The sequence below is a fragment of the Gracilinanus agilis genome, chromosome 1 (genome assembly GCF_016433145.1).
Source record: "Gracilinanus agilis isolate LMUSP501 chromosome 1, AgileGrace, whole genome shotgun sequence".
Lineage (NCBI taxonomy): Eukaryota > Metazoa > Chordata > Mammalia > Didelphimorphia > Didelphidae > Gracilinanus > Gracilinanus agilis.
The window spans coordinates 165,737,367-165,764,699 of NC_058130.1; the positions used below are offsets into that span (position 1 = coordinate 165,737,367).

At 47.5% G+C, this 27,333-nt stretch overlaps 2 protein-coding genes across 2 annotated transcripts; one reads left to right on the plus strand and one right to left on the minus strand.

The window, feature by feature from the left end:
• The first annotated feature begins 64 nt into the window (after nt 1-64).
• IL11RA (interleukin 11 receptor subunit alpha) lies at nt 65-14,694 on the plus strand. The gene is made up of 13 exons (XM_044657262.1): nt 65-138; nt 3,255-3,354; nt 3,608-3,668; nt 3,984-4,162; nt 4,345-4,459; nt 4,667-4,699; nt 4,855-5,021; nt 10,646-10,809; nt 11,845-11,986; nt 12,141-12,302; nt 12,475-12,571; nt 12,991-13,073; nt 14,099-14,694. Exons 2-13 carry the CDS (start codon nt 3,255-3,257, stop codon nt 14,113-14,115), a joined length of 1,320 nt encoding a protein of 439 aa, XP_044513197.1. The 5' UTR covers nt 65-138; the 3' UTR covers nt 14,116-14,694.
• A 440-nt stretch (nt 14,695-15,134) lies between these two features.
• On the minus strand, nt 15,135-19,591 carry LOC123249146. The gene is made up of 6 exons (XM_044678138.1): nt 19,544-19,591; nt 19,257-19,316; nt 18,810-18,995; nt 15,801-15,871; nt 15,380-15,512; nt 15,135-15,267 (listed from the first exon to the last, which is right to left on the minus strand). The coding sequence occupies exons 1-6, from the start codon at nt 19,588-19,590 to the stop codon at nt 15,135-15,137; spliced, it is 630 nt and encodes a 209-aa protein (XP_044534073.1). The 5' UTR covers nt 19,591.
• Nucleotides 19,592-27,333: the final 7,742 nt, after the last annotated feature.

Consider the following 27,333-nt stretch of genomic DNA (forward strand, 5'->3'; position numbering starts at 1 on the left):
CCTCAGAGCCCACCCCTTCACCCCCATTCCCCAATTCCGCCGGGACCGGAGGGCTCGATCCGGCCCCGCTCTGCCCTGGGGGGCGGGGGGCCGGAGGCTGTGTAGCGGAGGAGGGAGCGGGCGGCGAGGCCGCGTAAGGTGAGGAGCGGTCTGGTGGTGCGGGGGGCACGGTGTAAACGGGGCCGCCCCTCGGGCCCAGTTGCGCTGCTGTTCTCTCGGCTGTGTGGAGAGTGCGAGCGTGTCTGCGTGTCTCCAGTCCAGTCTGGAGAGTGTGTTTGGGGTGTTAGAGAGCGGGTCTATCTTCCCACCCAGCCCAAAGTCCCAGGGCTCAGACTGCCTCTACGTGCCGGCTTGTCTCTTCTCGGTGTCTTCGCGTCTATTCTGTCACTTCCTTTTCCCTGTGTCTGATTCCCTAGGATCTGAGTTTCCCAATTGACATTTGAAGGATACTGGGGAAAGGAAAGAGGATCTTGTTTATGATGGGGGAAATGGGAAGTCTGGGACCCAACTGGCGAGGGGGCTGCGATCGGAGAGTGCGAGCCAAACTATGTTATGCGTAAATGTGTCCACTTGAGAGTGTGCCAATGGGGATGAGTGGGTGAGCCTGGGTCTGCGTTAGTATATGCGTGTGGGTCCAGATTGGCACGCCAATGACCAGAGACAGAGACACAGAGAGAGAGACAGAGAGAGAAAACGAGAGCGCGACAGCCGGCACAGCAGAGAGAGAGAAGAGTAAACTGGGGAGCCCAGGAGAGGAGGGAGAAGGGCTTGAGCTAGAACTGAGGGGCCTGAAGAGGGGTTTGGAGGGAGGGCGGGCCTGCGACTAGCCAGAGTTTCCTGAGGGAGGAGTTTAGGGGATGGATTATCAGCCAAACTAGAGCTCTCGGTCCACTTTTCTCAGCCTCAGGCCTTCCCCCTTCCTTCTCACCCTCTGGGGAGCAGCCCTGCCCAGCTGTGGAGAAACATCTGGAGTTGGAGGACTGAGGAGAGGGAAAGGGGAGGTTTTGGGGGGAGTCTGTGTCTCTTTGTCTCTCTCTGTGATCTGATCATTATCTGCATAGAAACAGTGCATGCCAGCATTTGTTTATGCTGGGCTATCCATGTGGAAGGAGGGGTATGGCTGCCTGGAATTGCTTATTTGTTTCTCTGTTGTCTGTTCATCCCCGGGTTCTTTTGAGTGCCAGGGTATCTGTGAATGTGTGTCTGTGCACATGCTTGTTTGTTTCTATGTAACCAAGTGCTTATGTATATTGGTGCTTGTCTGTACACATCTTTGTGTCTGCATTTGTGTGCCTGCGTGTCATATGGTTTCATTTGTGCAGATCTGTTTGTGCACTGCCCTCTCTGAAATCCACTGTGACAAGCCAACATCCCATCTGTTTGGGGTTGGGTGGGTGATAGAACATGTGAACTGTTTTACACTCCCCCTTCTGCCCTTCAGTACACACATACATACGATGGGCACATGCATGAACCCATCCATGTGGGCACACAGAAACCCTTACTAGATTCTTCACAGACTCATTCCCAACATTCTTGTTCCAAGAGTTGGGGCACAGAGGGAAAGGGTAGACCTGAGGCTTCCTTTCCAGCCCGTAGGATTGGGTTGGGGGTAGGGAGTGTCCTGGCTGTGGAATTGGTCCATTCCTTAGCTCTGGCCTTACCCCGAGGGCTAGGGGTAGGAGGAAGGAGGAGGGAAGGGGGCCTGGCTGAGGGGCAGTCACTTTCTGCCAGGGAATGGTGGGGGGGAAGGGGGTGGGAATTGGAGGAGCCAGGCTAAGGGAAGTAGGGAGAGGGGGGCTGCCTTAAACTCCCAGAGCTCAGAGCTGAGAACAGAAGCAGAGCAGGAGCTGGCTGAGGGTTGGAGGAAGGAGGCAGGATTATGGACACAGGGAGCTCCAGGACCTAAGGTAGGGGGGGAATAAAAAACAGGGGTGAGGGGGTGCAATGTGATAGAAGTCCTATATCCCACTCCATGGGGAAGGGATCTGCATACACACACACTCAAACACAAATACACAGATGTGTATGCACATGTAGAGAGACACATGCATTTACATATATCCAGTGCCCTATATCTGAAACTGGTCTTTCCTCTGGACTTCTCTTTTCTCTACCCCCCTTCCCCACTCATCTTTACTACCCTCAATTCACCTTTCTGCTGTAGCTCCCAAATCTTGCTTCCCTGTCTCCATTCTGTATTCCTCTTTCCTTAGGGTACCCCCTCCCTTCCCCCAATCACCCTTTTGTCTCTGGGCCTCTGGCAGCAGCTGTTGCATCTGGATCTAGTTAGTCCTTTACCTCCCCTGCTTCCCCTCCCTCTCCCTAAGTCTCTAATGCTCCTTCCTTCAGTGGATCCTGAAGAAAACTAAGAAAAGAGGGTGACAGGGTTGCCCAGGGTCGGTTTAGAACCAGATTGGCCCAGAATGGGAGAAGATGAAGTGCCCATGATGGTTGGCTTGAGCAGGGTTGTGGTCAGAATGTGGCTGCACCCCGATGCTCTCCGTCCAATCTGTGGACACTCCTTATCCCTATCTGACAGACCATGGGTTGGGGATGGGGGTAGAGATGCCTGGGTGTCCAGATTATTTCCCAAAGACATCAGTTTCCTAGGTTGAAGGGTTCAAACATCCATTCTTTCTTAAGTGGGTCTGGCTATTTTTGGGGTGCAGGCATCAAGAAGAAAAGGGTTAACAGTGGAGAGAGGCCAAGTGAGAGTAGAGGGGGGCCACTGCCATAGCAGTGCCAAATTCTGAGCTAGCCCCAGTGCCAAGGGTTGTCAGGAGGAGGTAAGGGTCTGGCACGGACCCCAACGCCTCCGGCTTTTGTTCTCGGCCCCAAGCCCAGAACTGGGGCTCCTAGGGGCTGGGTTGGGGGGTAGGGGTGGTGGTGAAGAGGGGGTAGGACTACTATGAGTATATGAGTCTGCCTCAGTGTACAAGCATATATCAAATATGTACATGTGTATTTTTGTGAATTTGTGTTTCTGCCTTTATATATGTGAGTGTGGCAGTACTCTTGTGTGTGTCATTGCATGTATGCCAGTTCCTTTGTATGCTCTGTCCCTTTGCCCCAGAAAATGAAAGTTCCTCTCAGTTTTCTACTTTCGACCTTAGTTTCCCTCCTGGGAACTGATCAGATCCTGGACAGATCGGAGGAAGGAATGATACCTAGGAGAAAATGGCACTCCTGGTGGCTGGGGTCCCAGAGAGTCCCTTCTCTGGAGATGACCCTATACCTCATTCTCTTTCCAGATGAGCAGCAGTTGCTCTGGGCTGGGCAGGGTCCTGGTGACTGTGGCTGCAGCCCTAGTGTCTGTCTCTTCCATTGACCCTGAGACCTGGGGTCCCCCAGGTGAGAAAGCATGGCTCAGATCAGGGTCCCCAACTACTGACCTAATGGAGTTATCTGACCTTTGAGTCAGGATGAAACTGGGGCCCCCAACCTGTGTTCCCTAGGAATGTGACCCTAGAACCTGAGAGCTGATGCCCAATGCCTAGAATCCCCAGCAACCACCATTCTCTGATACGGGAGGGAATTGGGGGAGGGCTCAAGAGTCAGCATGGGGAGGCTTTCTCCTCAGAATTCATACCATCCCCACTGGCAGGGGTCCAGTACGGGCAACTTGGAGAGACCATTGTGCTTTTGTGTCCAGGAGTGACTCCTGGGTAAGTGTCTCAACTCACTTATCTCTTGTTAATCCTGATTGTCCTCCAGCTTCCATCATAACTTTCTCTTATCTTCATGGAATGAAGGGGTGGGATATGGAGGCAGGAGCTGAGGGAACGGGGTGGGCTCGGGTAGAGGATGCATTGACTTCTGCACTTGACCTTTTATTCCTTGTCCAGCACCTAGCATGGTGCCTGGCACATAGTAGGTGCTTAAAGTTTATACCTTGATTCTCCTAACTTCACCCATGCTCCTTCTCCAACTCCATCCTGCTCTGTCTTCAACCCTTCCCCACCCATACCTTATATCTTCAGGACACTGGTTTCCTGGCACCGAGCAGATGGCCATGCACTCCAGGGGACATCGAGGTCAGAGTTAGGGTTGGGACGACAGGAACTGGTCCTGGAGCAGGTAGATAGCCAAGACGAGGGCACCTATATCTGTCAATCCCAGGATGGGGATACCAGAGGCTCTGTGACGCTTCAACTAGGCTGTGAGTGGTGGTAATTGTAATAACCTAAAGGATGGCATGAGTGACCCTGATGGGGAGGTGGGGATGGAGTTGAGTGGGACTTCAAAGGACTGGAAAGAGGTGGGACCATAGCAAGGAGGAATTTCGGAGTGGAGTGATTGATGCCTCCCTGGCATCCCCCAGCTCCTGTCCCATCCCCACAGACCCCCCATCTCGTCCCATGGTTTCCTGTCGGGCATCAGACTATGAGAATTTCTCCTGTTCCTGGAGCCCCAGCCGGGTCAGTGGCCTCCCCACACGATACATTACTTCCTACAGGTGCGTGAGCATGGATGGAATGGCCCCGGGGGGTACGGGGAAAAGGGAAAATAGGGGGTAGACAGACTACCTCTGGGACCTCATTATGAAGGGTCTTCAGGTAGGGAAATGCCAATGAGGAAGTTGTAGTGACTGGGGAGATTTCCCTTCCTCTGGCAGCCCAGAGGTATAACCAAGGTATCCCTTCTCTCCTTCCTTCTTGCACAGGAAGAAAATCATTCTTGGAACAGAAAGAGGAAGGTAAGAAGCCCCAATCCTCTCTTATTCCCTGGTGGACTCTGTGGAGAAGGGTGATATGGGCAGAGAGTTTCACAGGCTGAGCTGAGCCTTTATGTGGAGTCCCTAGTGTGACTGGTATTCCTGATGCTCACTGTGCCCTTCCCCCTAATATTTAGGCCAGCGCTATCTGCAGAGCCCCAACCGTGCTTAGCAGAACTTCCTGGGGCTACCCGGTGTGTGGTCCATGGTTCTGAGTTCTGGAGCCAATATCGGATTAATGTGACCGAGGTGAACCCCCTGGGGGCCAGTGCCCGCCTACTGGATGTGAGCATGCAAAGTATCTGTGAGTAAGCCCCTTGGATGCCACCTAAAATATTGTCTTCTCTCACAAAACATCTGTGAATGACACCCCACAAATGCTGACCCTGGTTAATACACAGAACATCCATGAATAAGCAAGCCTATTACTCCGACCCTGATCACCAACAACACATTTAAGAGTGACCTCAGTGACTAATATAGCATGGAGTGACCTCATGTGATTCCCTCAAAAACTGACACTCCCAGATTTATAGATGTAAAGCTAGTAGGGGCCTTAGAAGCCATCAGAGTCCAACCCCCTCATTTTAAAGATGAGGAAACTGAGGCTTAGAGAGGATAAATGTTTTTTTTCTAGGGTTCCCCAGCTAGGAAGTGTTTGAGACAGGATTTGAAATCATGTCTTCCTAATTCTAAATCCAGAATTCTGCTGATACCTAATTGTCTTAACTCTGTCATCACACACAGTCTCCTGTCCATTATCCCCTAGCATTGACTTTTTTAACCCTTACCTTCTGTCTTAGAATTGATACCAAGTATTGGTTCCAAGGCAGATGAGCCAATAAGGGCTAGGTAATTGGGGTTAAGTGACTTGCCTGGGGTCACACAGCTAGGAAGTGTCTTTTTTTTTTTTAACCCTTAACTTCTGTGTATTGGCTCTTAGGTGGAAGAGTGGTAAGGGTGGGCAATGGGGGTCAAGTGACTTGCCCAGGGACACACAGCTGGGAAGTGTCTGAGGCCGGATTTGAACCTAGGACCTCTGGTCTCTAGGCCTGACTCTCAATCCACTGAGCTACCCAGCTGCCCCCTAGGAAGTGTCTTGATGCCAGATTTAAACTCGGGTTCCTCTGACTCTGGGCCTGGCATGCTATCCATTGTGCATTGATTTCTATTAGGAACCATCTAAACATTGCCCCGTCCCAGTGCATCTATGAATGATCCTTTCATACTATTCCCATAAAAAGACAGATACTGCAGGCATACTAACCAATTATTCTTCAGAAAATGTCAGCAATCTTCCTACGATTCTTACATGATGATTAGATTACCAATACCCACCCACAAGGGACCCCTAGGACTCCTCCTTGCAAAAACTGACCTTATCAGGATAGTATGTTTTTGGATAATTCTCCTCTGACCTCCATATTAGCCTTTATGATTCTCCTCAGACACTGATCCTTCCACTGACTCCATTGGTACACAACATATTCTTTTACCTTCTGTTTTGGAATCAGTATTGTGTATTGGTTCCAGGGCAGAAGAATGGTAAAGGCTAGGCAATGGGGGTTAAATGACTTGCCCAGGGTCACATAGCTAGGAAGTATCCGAGGCCAGCTTTGAATCCAGAAACTCCCATCTCTGGATCTGGCTTAGTCCACTGAGCCACCTAGCTGCTCCTACATTATATCTTCTTAACTGACCCCAACTTGTCAAAATATTGACCTCTTAGTGAACCCTAAACTACATCTCACCTTCACTGGATGCTCCTGGAGCAATACTCACTGCTGCCAAGCCCTAGGCAGGAGCTGGCTGACTTTGGCATCCCCCCCACCTCTTTTCTCTCTGCTTAAGGGTTCTTATCACTGCAACCACACCAGGCCACTCACTAGGTCACTTTGTAAGGCCCTAAGTTCTGTAGTGATTTAGATTCTTCCTTTTATAGACCCCTTACAAGATGGAGGTTTCATAGGGAAGGGTTACTAATAAATGAAAGTGAATAAAATCAAACCACAAGCATACCCCAAATAGACTGAGTTATGGAGGACAGGGATTTGATCCTCTGTTTATTCCTGTTGTGAGTCCTACCTTGGTTCCTGGATAAAGACAAAAAAAACTAAATATTTAAGTGCCTACTATTTAAGGGCAAAGGAAGCTAGGTGGCACAGTGGATAGAGTGCTAAGCCTGGAATCAGCAATCTTCCCAAGTTCAAATCTGACCTCAGACACTAGCCAGGCAACCTTGGACAAGTCATTTATCCCTGTTTGCCTAAGTTTCCTCATCTGTACAGTGATCTGGAGAAGGAAATGGCAAACCATTCCAGTAACTTTGCCAAGAAACCCCAAATGGGGTCATGAAGAGTTGGACAGGACTGACATGACCAAACAACAAATTTAACTGCCAGGCACTGCGATCCTCTATTATTTTATAACTCTCATTTTTATGGGGCTTTAAGTTTAAGTGCTTTCCTCGGTCCCGTGAGATAGGTAGTACAGAGGTCATTATTGCCATTTTTCAGAGGAGAACACTGAGGTTCTCAGTATGTATCAGAACTAGGATTCCAACTTCAATCTCCTATTAATTCTGAGTCCAGTGTTCTCCCCAAGTATATCACTCTGCCTCTAGTTTCCTCCAGTAGATACAGCTGCTTTGCCCAAGGTGAGCCCAAGTCCCTTTAAAGGGCACTGTCTAGTTCCACCTCCTTGTGAGCCTTTTCCCCTGCCTTTAGCTCCAAGCTAGGCTTCATCTCTGCTCGGAAGCCTCCCTGACTACTGTGGGTCTTACCTTAGTTCCTGTTCAGAAAAGAAAAGAAACCATATTTAAGTGCCTGTCAAGTGCCAGACACTGTGCTATACTTTAGAAATATTTCATTTGATCCTTACACAACCTTGGGAGGTAAGTTCTATTATGCCTATTTTACAGTTGAGGAAACAGAACAAGATTAAGTGATTTGCCTAAAATCACATGGTATCTGATGTCCAATTTGAATTCAGGTCTTCCTGTCTCCAATCCCAGTGCTGTATTCTCTGGATCTTCTAGTTTTCTCTTCTAGATTCTTCTTTGGCCCTAAAGATTACTCCTCTGGGCTTCATGCCCTTCTTTGATTGACCTTGCTTTTACTTTTGTAACTGCAGCACTTTGTATTATTTCTTATGGGTCTCTGCCTCTGAACCATAGCATACTGCCCTTATTCCTGACCAATTACTCTTAACTCTATTAATAAAGTTTGGGTTGTTTTTTTTTAAGCCCTTTCATCAGCTCATCATGCCCACTGAGTTTTCTACCTTTTGTCCTGAGTGTTCTGAGTCCTTTACTTAATCTCAATAGCAATTTTTGACCTAAATACCACTTTTGTATTTTGCCGTCTCTTTTCAAGAACCAGAAGCATCCTTCCTCCCTGCCTTTTCCTCTTTCCAAGCCCACACTGGCACAGGGACAACACACTAAGTTGTTTTAGTCTATAGTTGGCCATTTATCTGTAGGACACTGAAGGTGAATAACAGATCATAGAACCAAAAGAGACTTGAGGCCTTTTCCAACCCTCTCATTTTCCATGAAACAGACCTAGAGAAGCTGCATAATTTGTTCACACAGATAGTAAGAAACAGAGCCAGAATTTGAACCTAATTCTTCTGACTCAAAACTCAGCATGCTTTCCATTATACCAACTCATATCTAGAGATGGTTTTGGTTATTGGTTCTACCTATTCCCTAAGGTTTTCTTTCTTTCCCCTAGACACAGGACCAGTGGAGGGAGTTGAAATTCTTCCCCAGATCCCTTAATTACATTCTTTTTTTTTTTTTTTAAACCCTTAACTTCTGTGTATTGGCTCAGGTGGAAGAGTGGTAAGGATGGGCAGTGGGGGTCAAGTTGACTTGCCCAGGGTCACACAGCTGGGAAGTGTCTGAGGCCAGATTTGAACCTAGGACCTCTGGTCTCTAGGCCTGATTCTCAAACCACTGAGCTACCCAGCTGTCCCCACCTTAATTACATTCTGATACTACATGATTTTCTCTGTTAAAGTCCTCCTCTGATGCCTTTCATTGTCATGGAGGAGACCCCATATTCCTAGAGGCTATGTCAGTTGAGTACAAGCTTTGACAGCTCTTAATAAGAAAAGGTTTCACACACAGGCTCAGAGATACCCCATGTATTTGTAGTTGGAGATCCAGCCTTTATAAATTCCACAAAGTTAATTACTCGATGCTTAACCACCTCCTGACTTTTTTGGTCACAATTTATGAGGAGAGAGTGGAGCCTCTCAGTCTCCTAAGACATTTTGGAATCTTTGTTGATAGGTAGAGTGCTTATACTAATGGAATAATGAATCTATTATAAAGTTTGAAATACATTTTAGCCAGTCAGTCAACATGGATTCATTAAGTACCTGTGTGCCAGACTCTGTGCTAAGTAATGGGCACATAAAGGCAAAAACTAGTCCTTGTCCTCAAGAGCTCGGTGTAATGGGGGAAACATGCAAATAAAAAGGCACAAATAAGATCTATGCAGGTTAAATTGGGGAGTCTCTGAGGGAAGGCACCAAGATTGAAAGGAAAGGTGTTTTTTTTTTTTAAACCTTACCTTCTGTCCTAGAATCAATACCAAGTATCAGTTCCTAGGCAAAAGAGTGATAAGAGCTTGGCAATTGGGGTCAAATGACTTGCCCAGGGTAACATAACTAGGAAGTGTCTATGGTCAAATTTGAACCCAAGACCTCCCATCTCCAGGCATGGCTAAGTACTAAGCAACCTTGCTACTCTTGGTTTTTTTTTTTTTTTCTGAAGGGAAATGGAATTTTATACATGAGAAGCAGCAATGAGGTGTCACTGGATTGTGGAGTGGGAGGAGAATAAGGAGACTGGAAAGGTAGGGAAGGGTCAAGTTAGGCTTTAAAAGTCAAATGGAGAATCTTCTATTTGATCCTGGAAGTACTAGAGAGCCACCAGAGCTTACCCCAAAGGAGAGTGATGTGGTCAGACCTGAACTTAAGGAAGATCATTTGACAAATGAATGGAAGATGGACTAGAAAGGAGAGAGACTTGAGGCAGAGACCAACTATCAGGCTATTGCAACAGTTCAGGTGTGAGGTGATGGCCTGCAGAGGCTTTTCTTCAGAAGAGAGAAGGGGTTTATGCAAGAGGTGACATGAAGATGAATCTCTAGGACTTGACAACTGATTGGATATGGGGAGGCTAGGGACAGTAAGGAGTCAAGGGTGAGGCTTAGGTTGTCCTCATACTGACAGTACAACGGTACTCTGGACGGTAGTAGGGAAGTTGGAAAGAGAGGAGGGCTTCCAGGGAAAAGACTTCAGATTTGGATCTGCGGAGTTGAGATTTCTATGTGACATACAATTTGAGACATCTAGACGGCAGTTGGAGATGTGAGCTGGAGGTTAGGAGAGAGATTAGGGCTGTACAAGCAGATTAAAGAATCATCTGCACTGATGGATGGTCATTGGATCCATGAGAGCTGATTCACCAAGTCAAGTTCTATAGAGGGTGAAGAGAAGAGGATCAAAGCCTTGGGGGGGCACCTACTCTATACTCACCCCAAGACATGAAACATTAAATACACAGTGAAGCTAGACACACACGTATATACCATTGATATATATTACATACATAGATACGTGTTACAACTCCCAACTAGGTAGAGAGCCGTTGCCCAATTCTCAAGCCTCTAAATGCAGTCTATCTGACAGTGCCCAATTATAGACCCTTCACACACAATTGGACCTCTCCCTCCCACAAAGACCACTCCCAGCACATCAGTAAAGTCATTCTGTCCTTATCTCTGATCGGCCTACCACCACCTCCCCCATTCCCAGCCTCCATCTCTCAGCTGTTGGGGCAGAGTAGAGTGTAAGAGGTAGCCAGGAGGAGCTTCCCGCCCCCACTGATCCTGAGCCCATCCTCTATGTTTACAGTAAGGCCGGACCCACCCCAGGGACTTCGAGTGGAACCAGTTCCTGGGGCTCCCCGACGCCTATTGGTCAGCTGGGCCTATCCAAACTCTTGGCCCCTCCAACCCCATTTTCTGCTCAAGTTTCGACTGCAGTACCGCCCTGTGCGCCACCTGACCTGGTCCATGGTAAGAGAAAACATGGGATGGGGGATTTAGTCTGGTCCAAGGTAAGGGGGACCTGGCGAAGGAATGGAATGGAGGCAAAAACACTTAAGCCTTTTCCACAGGGTAGGTGCCCTCTGCTCTGGGAGTCCTTATGGCTTAGGATCCTTATCTTCTTTTATCTGAACCTCCTCTCCCTGAGGGCTCAGCCTATTGTGTATACCTCGACTTGTATTGTGTTCTGTACTCGGTGGCATCCCATCCAGGAAGGACCAGGAGTATGATGACATTTGAGGCCATCCCACCTGATTCAGTCTCCATCTCTCAGCTCTTTGGAGTTTACAAGTGGATGGTGGCTTATAGCTGCTACTGAATTGTTAAAAATATTTGCTAGGCTCGTTGAGCACCTATCCTACCTGCCTCCACCCTAACATAGAATGATGCCAAGAAAGAATTAGAGGCGTTGATTTGCAGGTCAATTAGAAGAGCCCTTAATTGGGAGCTGAGAAGCCTGCCAGATGGAATCTGAGCTTGACCAACAATGTTCTGTGTTTTCTTAGGCAAATCACTTCTCTGGGAATCAGTTTCCCAATCTGTAAAGGGAGGGGAATAGCCTCTACCAAGGACTCCCTGATATATGTTTTTCACTCCCTTCTACCACTAACACTTGAGACTTCTAGATTTTCCAGCTTCTAAGCTAATTTCAGACCTGGCCACAGACAACATACATTTTATGGGCTCCAGGTAAATTATCTGGGTCCATCCTGGAGCCTCTGGACTTTCTGCACCATTCTGTCTGGGGGGCCCTTGCCCCCAATTTTCAGTCCTCAGACTGGTTTCCTCTCTTTGGTGATACTGGAGCAGGAAACCCTCCCACTCTGATCCATGCAGCCCAGGATTAGATCTCAGAGCTCTGTGCAGACATTTCCAGGGCCCATGAAGCAGTCAGCACCTGGCGTAGGGCAGGGGGCTTATTTCCCTGTGCCCCTCCTCCCCACCTCATGGGTTGTTCCTGCCAAAGAGCCCCATGTCCCCAGGTCCCTCCCTGTGACCCCACAGGTGGAGCCAGCCGGGCTAGAGGAAGTGATCACCGATGCTGTGGCTGGGCTGCCCCATGCTGTGCGTGTTAGTGCCCGAGACTTCCTTGATGCTGGCACTTGGAGCGACTGGAGCGAGGAGGCCTGGGGGACCCCAAGCCCTGGTGAGGGGGAAGGGGAAATGTTTGGGTACAGGAGGATGAAGGGAAGGAGGAACCAAGTCCTGCTCTGGGAGATGTGGGTAGCAGCCCAGCACATGGGCCTGGCTTCCCAGATTTAGACCCTGCCTGAATTCAGAGGCTGCTCTTGCTCCATTAGTATTGGTTACCTCCGGCCCAAGCACCAGACCCATCGAGAGGCCTGTGGAGACAGAGACTCAGATGCAGGTGCGGACAAAGGTGCAGGCGCAGACAGAGATGAAGCCAGAGAGACATGTTCTCCCCGAGCCTTCCCTGCAGCCCAACTCTCAGCCGCTGATGGGTGAGTTGACTGTCTGGGTGTGGCAAGGTGGTCACAGACAGCTGCCCCTGGGGACAGACACACCCCAAAGAGGCAGTATGTTGTGGGTGGCTGCCCCCAAACTCCCCCAGGACCTCCATCTGCTGAGGTGGGGCCAAGCTGCTTCTCATGAGGGTTCTCCTTCTACCACCAGACCACAGGGATCCTCTGGAGCAGGTGGCCGTGGTAGCCTCTCTGGGTGTCTTCTCCTTTGTGGGTCTGGCTGCTGGGGCCCTTGCACTCCTGCTCTGGTGAGTGACTCCAGCCCTCACCATCTAATGCCTTCAAGTTGCCTCTCTCACCCCACCGACTCCATTCTTATAGATTTAGCCATGGACTCCCTTTGGTGCCTCCTACCACTGGCTTTTCCCTTTTACAAAATATTGGTTTATGGTATAGGTGGAAGAACACTGATTCTGGAGTTAGAAGACCTGGATTCAAGTCATACCCTGAGCCTTAGTTGTAAAATGAAGGGTGAGAGCCATCTGGCTCTTAATCTATGATCAAATGAAGGGACCTTAAGAGATCATTTCTAGACCAACCTCCCCATTTCTTAGGGGATACTGAGTCCCACTGACCCCTCTACCAACTGACCCAACTACCCTGACCTCTGGGGAGGACTGAGATATCCTAGACTCAGGGGAAAACTCATTCACTGTGCTCACTACAGGCTAAGACTAAGAGGAAATAGAAAAGGGGCTGCCCCGAAGCCTGGTTTCTTGGCTCCTATGGTGCAAGTGAAGACCATGTCTGGTGAGTATCTTAGAAGAGATGGTTCTAAAGGTGGGACCCCCCCATATCTGTATCTTTATTCCCATCTAAGTCACCTCCTTGATCTCTAATGATCTTGTGACTCACCATTCTCTGTATCACATCTCCCCTATTCAGATCTTTCCCTTGGGTTTTCAGTTCCAAGTTCCCGTCCTCCTGGGAAATCTCACTCAGCCAATCCCTGACCTTTGGCTCTTTCTCCTAAAACATAGCCAAGTGGATGGGTGTCCTTTCCAACTAGAGGACTAGTTCCCCAGATTTGGGGCTAGAACAATGAGGCTGAATATATCTCTATTCTCCAAACTCGTCCCCTTTCAGGATCTCAGCTCTGTCCCCTTAATCTTTTGCCTCAGTTTTTTGGTCAGGCTTCACAGTCACCTGTGGTATTGGGGAGGGTCAGGAGATTGGGAAGAGGACTCTGAAGATCATTCCTGTGATCAAACAAGTATGTTTGGAATTCTGCATACCTAGCCTTGCGCTAGGCTATAGCAAGAAGGAAATAGAATGGATAGTTTCTGCCCTTAGGTAGTTCAGTTTGCTTGGGAACAATAAGAAATTGAACAGAGAATGGGATGGAACAGTGTGTGATCAAGGATGAATGTATGGTTCAGATCGGAGAAGGTGGGAAAGGTTAAGGTCAATGTGAGCTGGAATAGTCAGGGAATGCTTAATGGTGAATTTGAGCAGGACCTGGTGGGACCAGTAAGATGTGAATAGGAGAAAAGGAATAGGTAAGGCATCAAGCATAGTGTGACGTGGGGAAAGAGGGGAGAATGATTTGGCTAAAAGTGGGAGATAAATAGGAGAGAGAAGGAGCAGATAGGACCTGAAGCACTAGGGCTTGGGGTGGGAGGAGAAAAATACTTAGCTCCCCTCCCTATCTTTTCCAGCTTTGGTCTTCTTTGCTGGAACATTTAAGATGTTTTCCTTTGGGATGTGGCCAGGGAGTCCAAAGATGGGCCAGGACTACCTTCCTCTAATTACTTCGTTCTTTTGCTTCCTTACAGTGGCTCAAATCCTGTAGTAAACTTGGGATGATCTTACTCTTAGTAAGATCTTTACAATCAGCACCCATGTGGAGAGGCAGCTGGAGGTTCTGGAAAGACAATAATCCCCCTCGAACACCACCCACCTTCTGAGGGGCTATCGTTTAGGGTCCATTTTTGTGGGACTCACAGTATCTCTACCATTTGCTATCAAGTGTGTGGATGAACGACTCCTTAGTTATGGAGTTCATGCAACATCGTCCCTTTCCCACCCCAACCTGGCTCTGCATAAGGGGAACAGACTTCCCTCCCAAACATCTGGGGCCATAAGGGACATATACTGAAATACACCTGAGGCAAGGTGAGGTGTGTTTCTGTACATGTGTGTGTTTGTATGCCTATGTGCAGGAAGTGAGCTGTGAATCAGCTGGGGAGCACGGGCTTTCTGATGGCTACACACCTGCGGTTGTTTGGACACGTACCTGTATAAGCCTCCTAACGTGTGTGTGTGTGTGTGTGTGTGTGTGTGTGTGTGTGTGTGTGTACACAATGGATGTCTGAGGGAGAGGAAACTTGGAGAGTAGGCTATTATTGCCATGTATCTATGTGAATAAAGGGAATTAGTTCTTTGTCTTTCCTTCTACATAAATCCTTCTGAAAGAGAAGGAAAGCCTGAAGGTGTTGGAGATCAATGGAGAAAGTTACTTCCTAGTTTTTCCCTGCTCATACCCGGTTTCCCTCCTTGATGTTTTGAGCTACCAAAGGCATCTGTCCAGCTCGGCTTTATTAGGGGAAAAGAGTTACCTGAAGGCAATGGGTAGGGGCCTGCTTTCCACCAGGTCTGATCCCCAGGGCCAAATTCCTGTTTCCTGTGCAGAGTTCAACCTTAGGTCCGTTTGCTCTCTCCTCCCCCCCACCTTGGGCCTCTAAGGAAATGACCAACACTCCACTCCCAGGGGATCAGGCTGTAGATTGGGTTGGGTTTTTTAGGAAAAAGACCCGAACTGAAATGAATCAGTTCTCACAGGAGACTGGAAGAATGGAGGGGGCAAGGTGGTTAGGGAGTTGGGTTGAGCCCGGGGCTGGGACCATGATCCTTCTGCCTCATCTTGTCCCGGGACAACCACCTTGCTAGAGATCGGTTGTCTGGGTGAACACAAACAGGTCTTCGATGATGATTTCGGTGTAGCCTGAGGGGACAGGATAAGGGATTAGTTGGGAGAGCAAGCCAATGACGAGGAGGGGGACTGAGTGATGAATCTTAAAGGTGAGGTCAGGGGTCGGGGTCTGACTTGGACTCACACATAAGCCTGTATATGACAGTCACCATTGGCTTCTTGAAGTTCTACCTGGATGACATTCCGTAGTAGTTTATTGGGGAGATTCTTTCGATAGACTTGGGTGCAGCATGAGATGCTGGGGTCTAGGGGTAGTGCTGAGGGAGGTAAAGAATAGAAATGTGCTGAGTAATCTTAGGGGACTGGAGACCTTCAACCCAAGAACTCAAGTCCTTCCAGTCTAAGAATTGAGAAGAACCTCTCTCCCCACAAGTCTGAGGGACCTCTTTCTACAATTTAAGATTTTAGCAGACACTTGAACTTGACAACCTAAAGGACAACTTCACAACCCCTCCCCCCCCCAATCCAAGAGGACTGCTCCCCTCCCAACTTTGTTCTCAAACCCTCCTCAGTACCTTAGTCTTGACCCAGATCACTCATCTCACCTCTCCTGGGGCTGAAGTTGAATAGCACCAGGGTCAGAATTAGGATTAGCTCCATCCCCTTCATGCTGCTTCTAGTGAGTTTAGGCTGTGCAGGGAGCCTCTGAAAACACATGCCGTGTGGCCCAGCCTTTTAATTGGGACCGGTTTGGGGGAGGAGTGAGGTTCCCCTGTACCCAAGGTCTGAGTGAAGGCATTTCTTGGAGGCTCCACCCTCCCTCTCCTCTTGTTTGGGGTGTGGAAGTTCTGTTTCATTCCCTAGGACTCCTCTTCACCACCCCTTCAGTGGTGGAGTGGGAAGAGGGGCCCCTGGGCATCAGATGAGTCATGGACAGGTGGGACTCAGGTTCTTTCCTTTATGGTCCTGTGACCAAATGTGACCTCTCTGACCAGTAGTCACCTGGTAGTCCACTTCTCCCCTCCCAGTTCCTTCAAGGCAACAGCCAACGGATGATGATCTTCAGAGGTCATTGTGTCTTCCTGTTTCCATATAGTTCCTCCAGATTAAATTGCTATCCTGAGTCCCTAACCCCATGTGCACCTATTCCTTGTCTAACTTTAGGTTCTCCCTTTTAGTAGGGACTTGAATCCTAGGGCTAGGAGAACAGAGGCCTTTTAGCCCCGAGTGTGTTACCAATGGTTTTCTGGGCAAAACTTCCCTCCCTTGACCTGACCTACTTCTAGCTTCTTCCCAGATTACTGGATTTCTCTTTTTATTCCTGATGAGAGGTTAGCCTGTGACTGAACACACTGGCAAGGAGGCAAAAATGAGGATTCCTACAATCATATAGTGACATTTTGTGACACATGATCACGGTCACTTCCATTGGTGCACTCAAAAATTGCATTTTATCACAGGAAGTGCTAGTTACTCACACACTTGCATTCATAAGCTCTTATGAGAGGAGCCTCTGGATGGGAAATAATTTCTTAAGTGGATGCAAACAGACTGATAGCAGGTCTGGCAGATCTTTCTTTTCCACCACCCTTTATTTCTTGCCCCAGCACGTCTCCTATCAGGAAAAAATGACTATCATAGTAACAAGGCATAGACTTGAGCTAATTCCCGTCCTTCTCTCCCTTTGAAAATAGTAGAGCAAATGGGAAGAGGAGACAGACAAGATAGAACCTTGTCTTGATTATTTCCTAGAAGATTGAATATGGTGGTCCTTTTGCCTTGTCCCTGAGCTCCAACCCTATTCCCTCCTCCTCCTCCAATAGCCTGCCCTGAAGATCCTCTTATCTTTCCTCAAAATGTGGAAAGCTATAACTTGCCCCCCTTGATTCCCCATGTTGGGGGGCTATGAAGTTTAAGGGAAATGACAGTAATTTATCTTTGGTGAGGTAATGTTGGAGAGAACTCGATTTGGGCCTTTTTCTGGAATCAGGGCAAAGGTAGTAGGAATCTATATCTGGGAAGCCTATGGTTTGGCATCTTGGGGACACCCAAGTGGGGAGAGGTGAATATGTCCTGCTTCTTGATGTAGCAAAGAGGGTAGGTCCAAGAAGAGGTGAGGTCTAAGTTGATGCCAGATAAATCACAGAAGTATACACTCAAGGAAAATACGAGGTTCTTGTCCCTGGAATGTGTCAGCCTGAACAAGGAGATATGAGGTTTCTAAAAGGACTTTGGAACAACTCCAACCCTGAATCTAGTCATCTACCAATGAGGACAAAACCTATGGCTCAGGAGCTCAAGTACAACTGATATATCTCCATTTCTAAGAGGAATGGTTGAAAGGCCTGGGAATGTTTAACTTGGAAAAGATAACACTTAGAAAAACGTTTTAATAGCTTAAAAGGGAATGGGAAGGGGCTGGAATTAGACATTGTATGGCTCCGGGCAAAAACCAGGACAAATGGATGAAAGTTAAAGGCAGATTTCTGCTCAATAAATTCCTAATTACAGTTTTTGAGAAAGTAGAATTACCTTCTGATATAATCTTCATCAATAAAGATGATTAAACAGGCAGGAACAACAATGAAAACATAGGAATTCATGTGTTAGGCAAGATTTAGGTTCCTTATCCAGATGGGTTTAATGACCAGCCCTACAAGGTATTGAAAGAGGATAACTAAGGTAGGACAGTGCATCTGGACCCTTGGCATGGGTTGAGGAGATCCATTAAGGTTGAGGAGATCCATTAAGCCCAGTAAGCAGGGTTTCAAAGTAGTCTGGATTAGAATTTGAACAATTCAGAACCATGAATTTTTAAGTAAGTTTTGTGTATTTTGGCTTTTTTCATCTGTTTTCCTTTAGCTTCTTAAGTAATGGTCGCTTAAAAAAAGCAAAACTTTAAACAAAAATAGTTTTCCAGGAACTGAGTAGAAAAAAGGTTGGTTTGCTCCTTGTGGCCATTGCTGGTAGTGGTTGCAAGTTGCCAATACCGGGGCTAGAGAATGGATAGAAATGTGGTACCAGTCTGTTGTAGACGTGTTTCATCCCCCCCACGCTTTATGTAATTATAGGATTTAGAACCGGAAGGGCCCTGAAAGATAGTCTAATTCAACCCCCTTTTTTTATTGATGATGAAACTGAGGTCAAAGGAAGTTCCTCACTCAGGGATTCCAAGACTTTGGCTATTTGCTAATAGAAGTCCCTGATGCTGGTTCACAGATGGGGTGTTCCTGATGAGTGTCACTGATGGGCTGCTGGTACTAATTGGGGATCACGGATGAGGGCGATCGCTGATACTAATCGGTGGCCCCCTCCCTTAATGGGGGATTCCTGATACTGAAGAGGAGTCCCTGACTGGGAGGTCAATGGTATTGGTTTGAGAGGGATGGGGGACTGCTGCGGCTCAAAAGGGTAGGAGAATAGTGAAGGAAGAGGGGTAGCGATCCTTCCAAACCCATAGCCTTCCCCTTGGGGGAAGGAAAACGTAAGCACCAAACCCAGTCCGCACACATGCCGGTTCCCTTCCTCTTCCCTCCCCCCACCCAACAACGGCAGCGGCAGCGGCAGCGGCAGAGACTGGCTGGCAGAGTCAGGATCCAGGTTAAATCCTTTACTCCACGGTACTGCTGGGGAGCGGTTGGGCCCCGGCCCGATAGACCGATGCTTGCTGGGTGCCCCGGGGCGGCACTGCCGGACGGCGGGGACTGCTTCGCCTGGAGGGGTGGGGGCCCAAGCCCCTGGACAGGCAGCTCACTAGGCGGGGAAGGGGTTCCAGCTTCTGCCCCTGGGGGGGTGCTGCGCTGTGGAGGGTTCACGGGCAAGGCTCCAGAGGCCTGGGGTTGGAGGGGGACTGGGGGCGGGGGTAGTGAGGTAGCGAGGGGCGGGGTGCAGGCAACATTCTGTCCTCCTCCCACTATCCCCACCCCCGCCGCCTCTGAATCTTGGGAGAAAATGAGGCAGCGCCTCCACTCCAGAGGTGTAGGTGGATTGCAACCCAGGGAGTCCTCACCTCTGAGAACCGCCCTCAGCCCCTTTCCGGACTCTTCCCAGACCCACCTCACCTCTTTTCCCTCCGCCACATCCGCAACCAGGGGAAGAAGTAAAAACAGCCCCAATAGATCCTAAAGAGGAAGCCAAGACGGGAAAAGAAGGGATTGGGGGAGGGGCAGCAAGGCCCAGCCCCTCGACCCTTGGGGTCAGTCCTTTTATCCACCCTCCTGCCATTTCTTCTCACAGTCTCAACCGTCCAGAGACTCGCCTTACCTCTTTTCATTCCCATGCCCCCTTCTCCACTATTCCCCCTTCGCCGCCGCCGCCGCCGCCCATTTGCCCAATACCCCCAACTCACTCCTCTTCTGCCTCCAGCGCCACTTCGTATCTCTTCAACCCCGGCATGTCCTCGGCTCCAGCCGTAGTCCTAAGGATGTGAACATCGTTGGATGGGGCCTTTGGGGGTCCCAAGGCCCCTAGCCTTCCCTCCTCCCTTTTCCTCTTCTTTTTTTCCCTTCCCCCTCCTTTTCTATGAATCGGGCCCTTATTGCGTCCCACACCTCACCGAGGTCCAACGGCAGTTGCCCTGAAAACAGAAGAAGGGAGGGAGGGTCCTCGGCCGGGGCCCCACCGGCACTTCCCCACCTCCCTGCTCAGACGCCTCTGGCGGGTTCTCAATTAGGTAAAACCGAGAGGCCCCGAAGAGAGGAGGTGCCCACGGCGAGAGGAAGCTTTTATAGGTGGTTCCAAGGAGCTAAGCCTGGGGTGAAGGAGCGTCTATAACTGTAGCCTCAAGGAGAAATCCTAGCCAGGACTGCATCCTACCCACCAACACCCCAAATGCCCCTCAGAAAAATCATCCTATGAGGAGATGATGGCTGTGAAGTAGTGAGAAGAGGAGTTGATGCACAGTGGAGGGATTAGACAGTGAGACAAATCAGGGATGGAGTCTGATGGAGAGGGAGGGTGAAGATGAGAAGCACTGGGAAAGGCAGGTAAGGGGATGAATATAAGAGTTTTTAAGAAAACGAAGTGTAAGGGATATTGAAGGGATCAAACTGATGGACAAGGAGATAGGGATAAGGGACAAGTGAAGAAATGAGAAATGAATATAATGAAGGGATGGACAGGGAGGGTTAGAGAAGGGGTAAGACCTGAGAGAACAGTGAAGTAAAATGGACTGAGGCATAATGAGAGGGCATGGAATAACTAGCTTTGAGAGATTTTGGATTTAAAGTGAAAAAGTTAAAGGTAGTGAGAAGATGAGGACTTAAGAAAGATAATGAGGGTCCATACACTGAAAGGACAGGACCCAAGAACAATGAGTGGTTGGAGACAAAGGACAATGAAGAGAGGAGCATGAACAGTGAGAAAATGAGGATAAGGTACAGTATACAGAGACAGAACCAAGAGAAAGAGAGAAGATGAAGACTGAGGGAAACTGAGATGGATAGGAACTAGAGGAGAGGATATGAATGATATGAGAGGAATGAGGTAGATTAAAGAAAGAAATGAGGGAGAGCAGGGAATGGGAGAGGGTTGTGAAAGGATGTGATGGGATAGGAGAAACTTAGGAGTAGTATGGGAGAATGAAGTGGCTTCAAGTGAAAGAGTATAGTGGAATGGGGAGGTGGGGAGAGGTAGATAGGAGAGTGGGAGAACAAAGGGTAAAAGGGAGGATGAGCAATTAAGGCAGTTGGAGCATAGCAGCAAAGCAAGTAAGAAATGAATATAAGGGGCCTGAAGGTCAGTGAGAGGAAGAGATATAGAATGAGGAGGGTAACCAGTGTGGAAGAAGTAAGGTTGTTGTAGAAGGATGAAGAGGGTGGAGTGAGGGTTGAGGGATAGAGGGAAATAAAGAGGATGAAGATGGGGTGAATGAGAGAGTAGGGTGAGGAAAATGAGGGGATAGGGTGAATAAGGAGGTTGGGGGATGGGATAAGAGATAGAAGACAGTGCAGCTGGAAGTTGAGAGTAAAAGAATGAGAGGTGTGGGGAAGATGAAAGAGAAGAGAGAGTAGGATAATGGGGATGAGGTGAGTCAGGTGAGGTGATGGGGAATAAAAAATGAAAGGGTTTAGACTTCAGGGACAAAAAAAGGGATGAGGAACAGGAAATGAAGGGGATAAACGAGAAGTGAAGAGAGATCAGGTAAGAAGGAATTAGGAGAAGAGGAGAGGATAATGGGAGGGTTTGGAGTGAAAGGAATTCAATGATGAGATGGAAATGATGGGTGATTAGGAGGGGAACAGAAAGGATAAGGCCTGGGGAACGATGGAGAATGAGTAGAATGAATGGAGGCGGAAGAGTGAGAGGTAGAACAAATTAAGTGAATGAGTGATGTGAGATGGTAGAGGTAAAGAGTGAAATGATGGGGATGAAAAGGGAAGTGGGGGACAAGGAGTGAAGGGGCTGAGAGAAGTGAGGTTTAGGAAAGAGGAGGAGGATGGAAATTGGGGAGTGATGGAAAGTGATGAGAATTAGGAATAAAGGTGATAAAAGGGAAGAGCCCAGAAAGAAAACAGAGGGAGTGAGGTGAGGATGAAAGTGAAGTGGGTGGGTGGGGGGTGGGAAGATTTGGGTACTGATCAGAGATGATCAGGGAGGTTTAGGAATGAGAGGAAAGGGGTTGATGATGAGAGGGTGAGGGGAAGGTGAGGGATGAGGTGGAATAGAGTTGGGATGATGTGATTGTTAGGAGGGGATTGAAGAATGAAGATCAAAGGGATGATGGGGAAGATTCAAAAAAGTAATGGCGAATGGAGAGGATGAGCGGTGAGACTTGATGGGGAACGAGGTGTGGGAAAGACGGGGGAATGAAAAATGAGGGGGAAAAGGAGGCTGAGCAGTGAGGGGTGGTGGCGGTGGATGGATAGCGGAGCGATGGGGAAGGATGGGCAGCGAGAGGGATGATGGGAGATGAGCAGTGAAGGGATGGGGATGAGGATGAGCAATGACAAGGAAGGAGGGGGTTGGTGAGCATTGAATGGGGAGGGGGCCGGAGGATTAGGAGGGAAGGGGATGAGTGGGAAGACGAATGTGAGGCTCGGCTAGAGGGCGAGGGTAGGGATGAAGGAGGAGGAGAGTCACCTGGGAGGAGGGGCCTGAGGGCCTGCGCAGCAGCCTGAGCTCCCGCCCTCCCTGGCTTCGCCCTAGAGACCGTTACACAGTGACGGCGACGTCACAGGGGCTGGCTGGAGAGCGGGGGGCGGGGCGGAACCTGACACTCACCAGGGATGCGTCTCTCGGTTCCCACGTGGGAGAGTGCGGGGGTTCCAAAGCTGTGCCCACTGCGTATCAGAGGGACCAGGAGTATGTGTGTCACTTCAGTTTCCTGCAGGCAGTGGAAGGGGGAAGGGGGAGAAGGAGGAGAAGGGGGAGGTGCTATTCAACAGAGGGCATTGGGGAGCAGTGGTTCCAAGCAGCAGAAATGTCCTAGTTAGGGGGCAAGATGCCCTGGGAACCAAGGACAGTTAGACCCAGGGAGCCGACTCGCCTCCTCCCTTGGGCTCACCGTTATAAAGAAGACTCGGGCCCTCAGCCCAGGGAGGGTGCAGATAGAGAAAAAGTCTATGTATATACGGGCGGAAGAGGGAAAGTGGTCATTGCCAGAGTTGGGAAAACGACCCAGATAGATATCCTATTAGCATCACGTGAATCTCTCTGGCTCCCCTCCTTCAGTCACCTCCCCCTTCTGCCTCTAATCTCTACTGGCCATGCTACCTAGAGGGTATTCGAAATTCTTGAGTGATTTCAAATCCATTTCGGTTGGACCCTTGTGTGTAGTTTACAGGAGGGTGTAGATAACAAGATGAACAAATATGGATAAGTTACAGTCTACTTCGTTAAAAGGAATTTCCAAATCGATGAGATTATAGACTTATTTGGGTATTTGAACAGAAGAAACAGTGAAGTTGCTTCTACTAACCTGATAACTTCCTAAGCACAGCTCCAAGTCTCCTTTCAAGTTCCCCTTTATCAGCCTCCCAAGGGATGCCTATGGTTCAGATTCATCCCCTCTGTGTTTTCCCTTTTTCCTCTATCTCCTGAAATCCATCTTCTCCCCACTTCTACTTTCATTCTCCCTCAAATTCCCCACCAGATTTCCCTTTTCTTCCCACACAAGGCACTGCCCAGCAATTGTTGGCTGAGAAACAGTAATGATGGACTCAAGCCCAAAAGAGACATATTTCAGCGGATGATTCCCCAAGTCAGAGGGACCCTTGGGCTCCTTACAACAGGGTAGTGGGAGGGTTAAGATTACTAGAGGGGTTGGGCAGGAGCAGAGGCAGAAAATGGAGGACTGGAGGAACAGAATGTACTAGTTCCAAAACGAGACTAAGGGAGGGGCTGTTGGTTATCCTGGAATTTTTCATACTCCAATTCAGAAAGACAGAAAAAAAAGTCAGACTGAACAAGATGGAGACAGGGAGACAGATGAGAAAAGAAGAGAGGGGGTAGAGATAGAAATAGAGAAAACACAAAGAACACAGAGTCCCCATGACACCCACCCAGTGGGCAGATCTTCCTTGAAATCTTTGCAATTTGAGAGAAGACAAGACTACACTTCTAGGTGCTTTCTTTACTAGGCAGGGTGTACCCCAACTCCTCTCAATTTTCCTCAGTGACCTGTCAGGAATCCTGACCACAAGCATTTCTCCAAATCACCAAATCTGTTTGTTTCCAACCCATTTCCTTTTCTCTCCTAAGAATTCCTTCTCTCCTTTCTGTGCCCCCTTTTCTCCTTGCCTCTTCTCTCTCTCCCCTTTCTTCCCTTCCTACCCCAAGGGGATGACACCCTCACAGTTATTTCTCCTGGGCTGCTATTCTCACATTCCATTCTCTCAGCCTCAAAGACAAATCAGATTCCAAGTGTTCAGTATCTGAGGAATAAAGCATGTCCCTCCCCCTCCAACTTCTGCATGTTATCATAGTCTTTAACCATGTACCTTTCCTGGTGTCCTAGTTCCCACAATCATGAAATGTACTGCACTGAGTCTGCCCTTCTAGGGACTTTACTTTGGATGTGATTCATTAAGAGGTAATCCCAGGTTCGGATTCCTAGTATCTAAGAAGGGAGGATGAGCTATTTTTGTCTTATAAGAGTCATAGATCACAGCATTTCAGAGTTGAAAGTAACCTTTGGAAGTGTCTAATTCTTTTTTTTTTAAACCCTTACCTTCTGTCTTAGAATCAATACTATGTATTGATTTTAAGGCAGAAGAGCAGTAAGGGCTAGGAAACGGGGGTCAAGTGACTTGCCCAGGGTCACGCTGCTGGGAAGTGTCTGAAGCCAGATTTGAACCTAGGACCTCCCATCTCTAGGCCAGGCTCTCAATCCACTGAGCTACCCAGCTGCCCCCTGGAAGTGTCTAATTCTAACCTAGTCTCTACAACACCAACAAGGGATGATAAAATTGTATTTGCCTATGTCTTGCAAATCAAATTTAAAAGGCTTTAGGCTGAAAAGGAAGAGAGAAGAAGAAAAAGTACCTATATTTATTCACTAAGGTAAATATTATAGAGAGTAGCAACAATGTGGGATAAAGAATGACAACTGAAATAACCAAAAGATCATAGAACAATATCTAAGATGGGACCCTGCTGCAGAAACCACAGCCTTAAATATTTGTTTACAAATGCACAGAGGATAGACAACAAGCAAGATACTACTAATGCAAGGAAGCAAATTTGACCTCATAGGTATCACTGAGACTTGGTAGAATAAGACCCAGACAGGGATATAGCTCTGGAATGGAAAAACAAAACAAAACCAAAAGACCAGAGGATGGTAATGAGAGGGTGTACGAGGCATTGTATATTAAGATGATATACTCATTTGAGGAGATCTGGGAACAAGAAAGGGAAGAACAGTAGAGAGCAACAGAATAAGTACAGAAATACGATTGCCTTCATAGTATACCCCAGAGAGCCTGGACAGAAAGCAGAAAAAGATGAGTTTGAGAAAGGGATTACAAAGCCTGGCACAGAGGCATAAAATAGAAGTGATGAAGGAATTTTAATTATTCAGATATCTTCGAGAGAGCTCTCTCTGTCCAAAGGAGAACTGCTAATGATGTCTTGACTTGCCTTAATTATAATTTTCTCCAGAAGGCAGAGGAACCAACAAGGGGAATTCTATTCTGGACTTAATTCCCACCAAGAGGAAGAAAACTAGTTGTTGGTTTGGAAATGATGGGAATCTTGGGAAGAAGCAACAACTCCATTTTAGAATTTGTGATAGAAGGGAAGAGGAAAGGCAATAGTATATATACATAGACTAATATATATGTGTGTGTGTATACATATACACACACCACAGATTTTAGGACAGTAGATTTTAAAGGATTCAAAGGAAATATAGGTAGGATCCCAAGAACCAAAATTCTGTGGGTGAAGTTAACCTAAACATTTGGTGAAACTTTCAAGATTGAAGTTCTAAAGGCACCAAGAGAAATATGTCAAATGATGAGGGGGAAAAGAGAACTCTTTGTATAAGTCAAAGTGGATGCACAAGCAACTCATGAATCAATTTAGATTTTTAAAAGTCAGAAACTTGAAGATGGAAGCAAGGTCAAATAGCAAATGATGAATACAAAAGCTTGATGTGGTACTATAAGGATAATGTCCAAAGTGCAAAAATTCAGAATGGGTTGAAGTTGTTGAGGAAAGCTAAGGCCAGCAAAAAGAGTTTCATATTGAATTAAAGAAGGGGATCACAAAGGATATAAGACTGTTGTTCAAGATAGATAAGACAGGGGGCAGCTGGGTAGCTCAGTGGATTGAGAGTCAGGCCTAGAGATAGGAGGTCCTAGGTTCAAATTCCGCCTTAGACACTTCCCAGCTGTGCGACCCTGGGCAAGTCACTTGACCCCCATTGCCCACCCTTACCACTCTTCCGCCTGGGAGCCAATATACAGAAGTTAAGGGTTAAAAAAAAAAGACAAGACAATGAGAACAGATGACAAAGAGAAGGCACTCAATTCTAATTTTGCTTTTGTTTTCTGCTCCTAGGAGAATGATCTTTGGATTGGAAGGAATTGAACAAAAATGACTAATAGAGATAGCCAACATCAATAAGGAGGTAATAACAGAGTACCTACCTGCCATTGATGAACTTAAGTCACCTGGCCCAGATAAACCACAAGTTACAACACTGAAAGAAATGGTAGATGTGATGCCTGAGATAGTGGTTTTTCAAAGATTGTGGAGAAGAGGAAAGGTACCAGAAGAATGGTGAAAGGAAAAGGCCCCAAATTTAAAAAAAAAAAAAGAAGAATGTAAAATGAGCAAACTATAGGCCAGTGAACTTGTCTTAGATTGATGGCAAAATTGTAAAATATATTATTAATGGAAAGATTCTCAAATATCTAGAAGAAGAGGTAATGATCACAAACAGCCAACAAGACTTCTTCAAGAACAGATCATGCAGGAGGCAGCTGGGTGGCTCAGTGGATTGAGATCCAGGCCTAGAGACAGGAGGTCCTAGGTTCAAATTTGGCCTCAGACACTTCTGTGTGACCCTGGGTAAGTCATTTAACCCCCATTGCCTAGCCCTTACCACTCTTCTGTCTTGGAGCCAATACAAAGTATTGACTCCAATATGGAAGGTAAGGGCTTAATAATAATAAAAAAAGAACAGATCATGCTAAGATAATGTTATTTTATCATTTGACAAAGTCACTAAAATTGTCTTAATTATACTAAAAATGACCCCCATATGTAACATAGGGATAGTGGGGTATGCTCAAAGAAAGGCAGAATAGATATCTCTAACCTCTTCTCCCATTTTTCTCCAAATGAAATTAAATTCTGCAGGGAAGTAAGAGATTGAGGTCACTTGTTTTTTCTGAGGTTCATTCTGTTCTCCTCAGATAGAGATACTAGACTAGAATGATATCTATCTACTTCTTCCAAAGCTAGAGGATATGGTTTTCAGGTTCAAGCCAAACTTCTGATCACTGTTATATTAATGGGAGAAGCAGGAACCCAAGATTTATATCCAACATTTCATTCCTTCCCACCAAATACCAGTTCCACAATGAACACAAATAGAGATTAGGAAAGAAAACCCATTTTTCCAATTCCATTGCAAAACCGAAATTAGAGAAAATACACATAGGAGAATATATACCAGACAGTACAGAG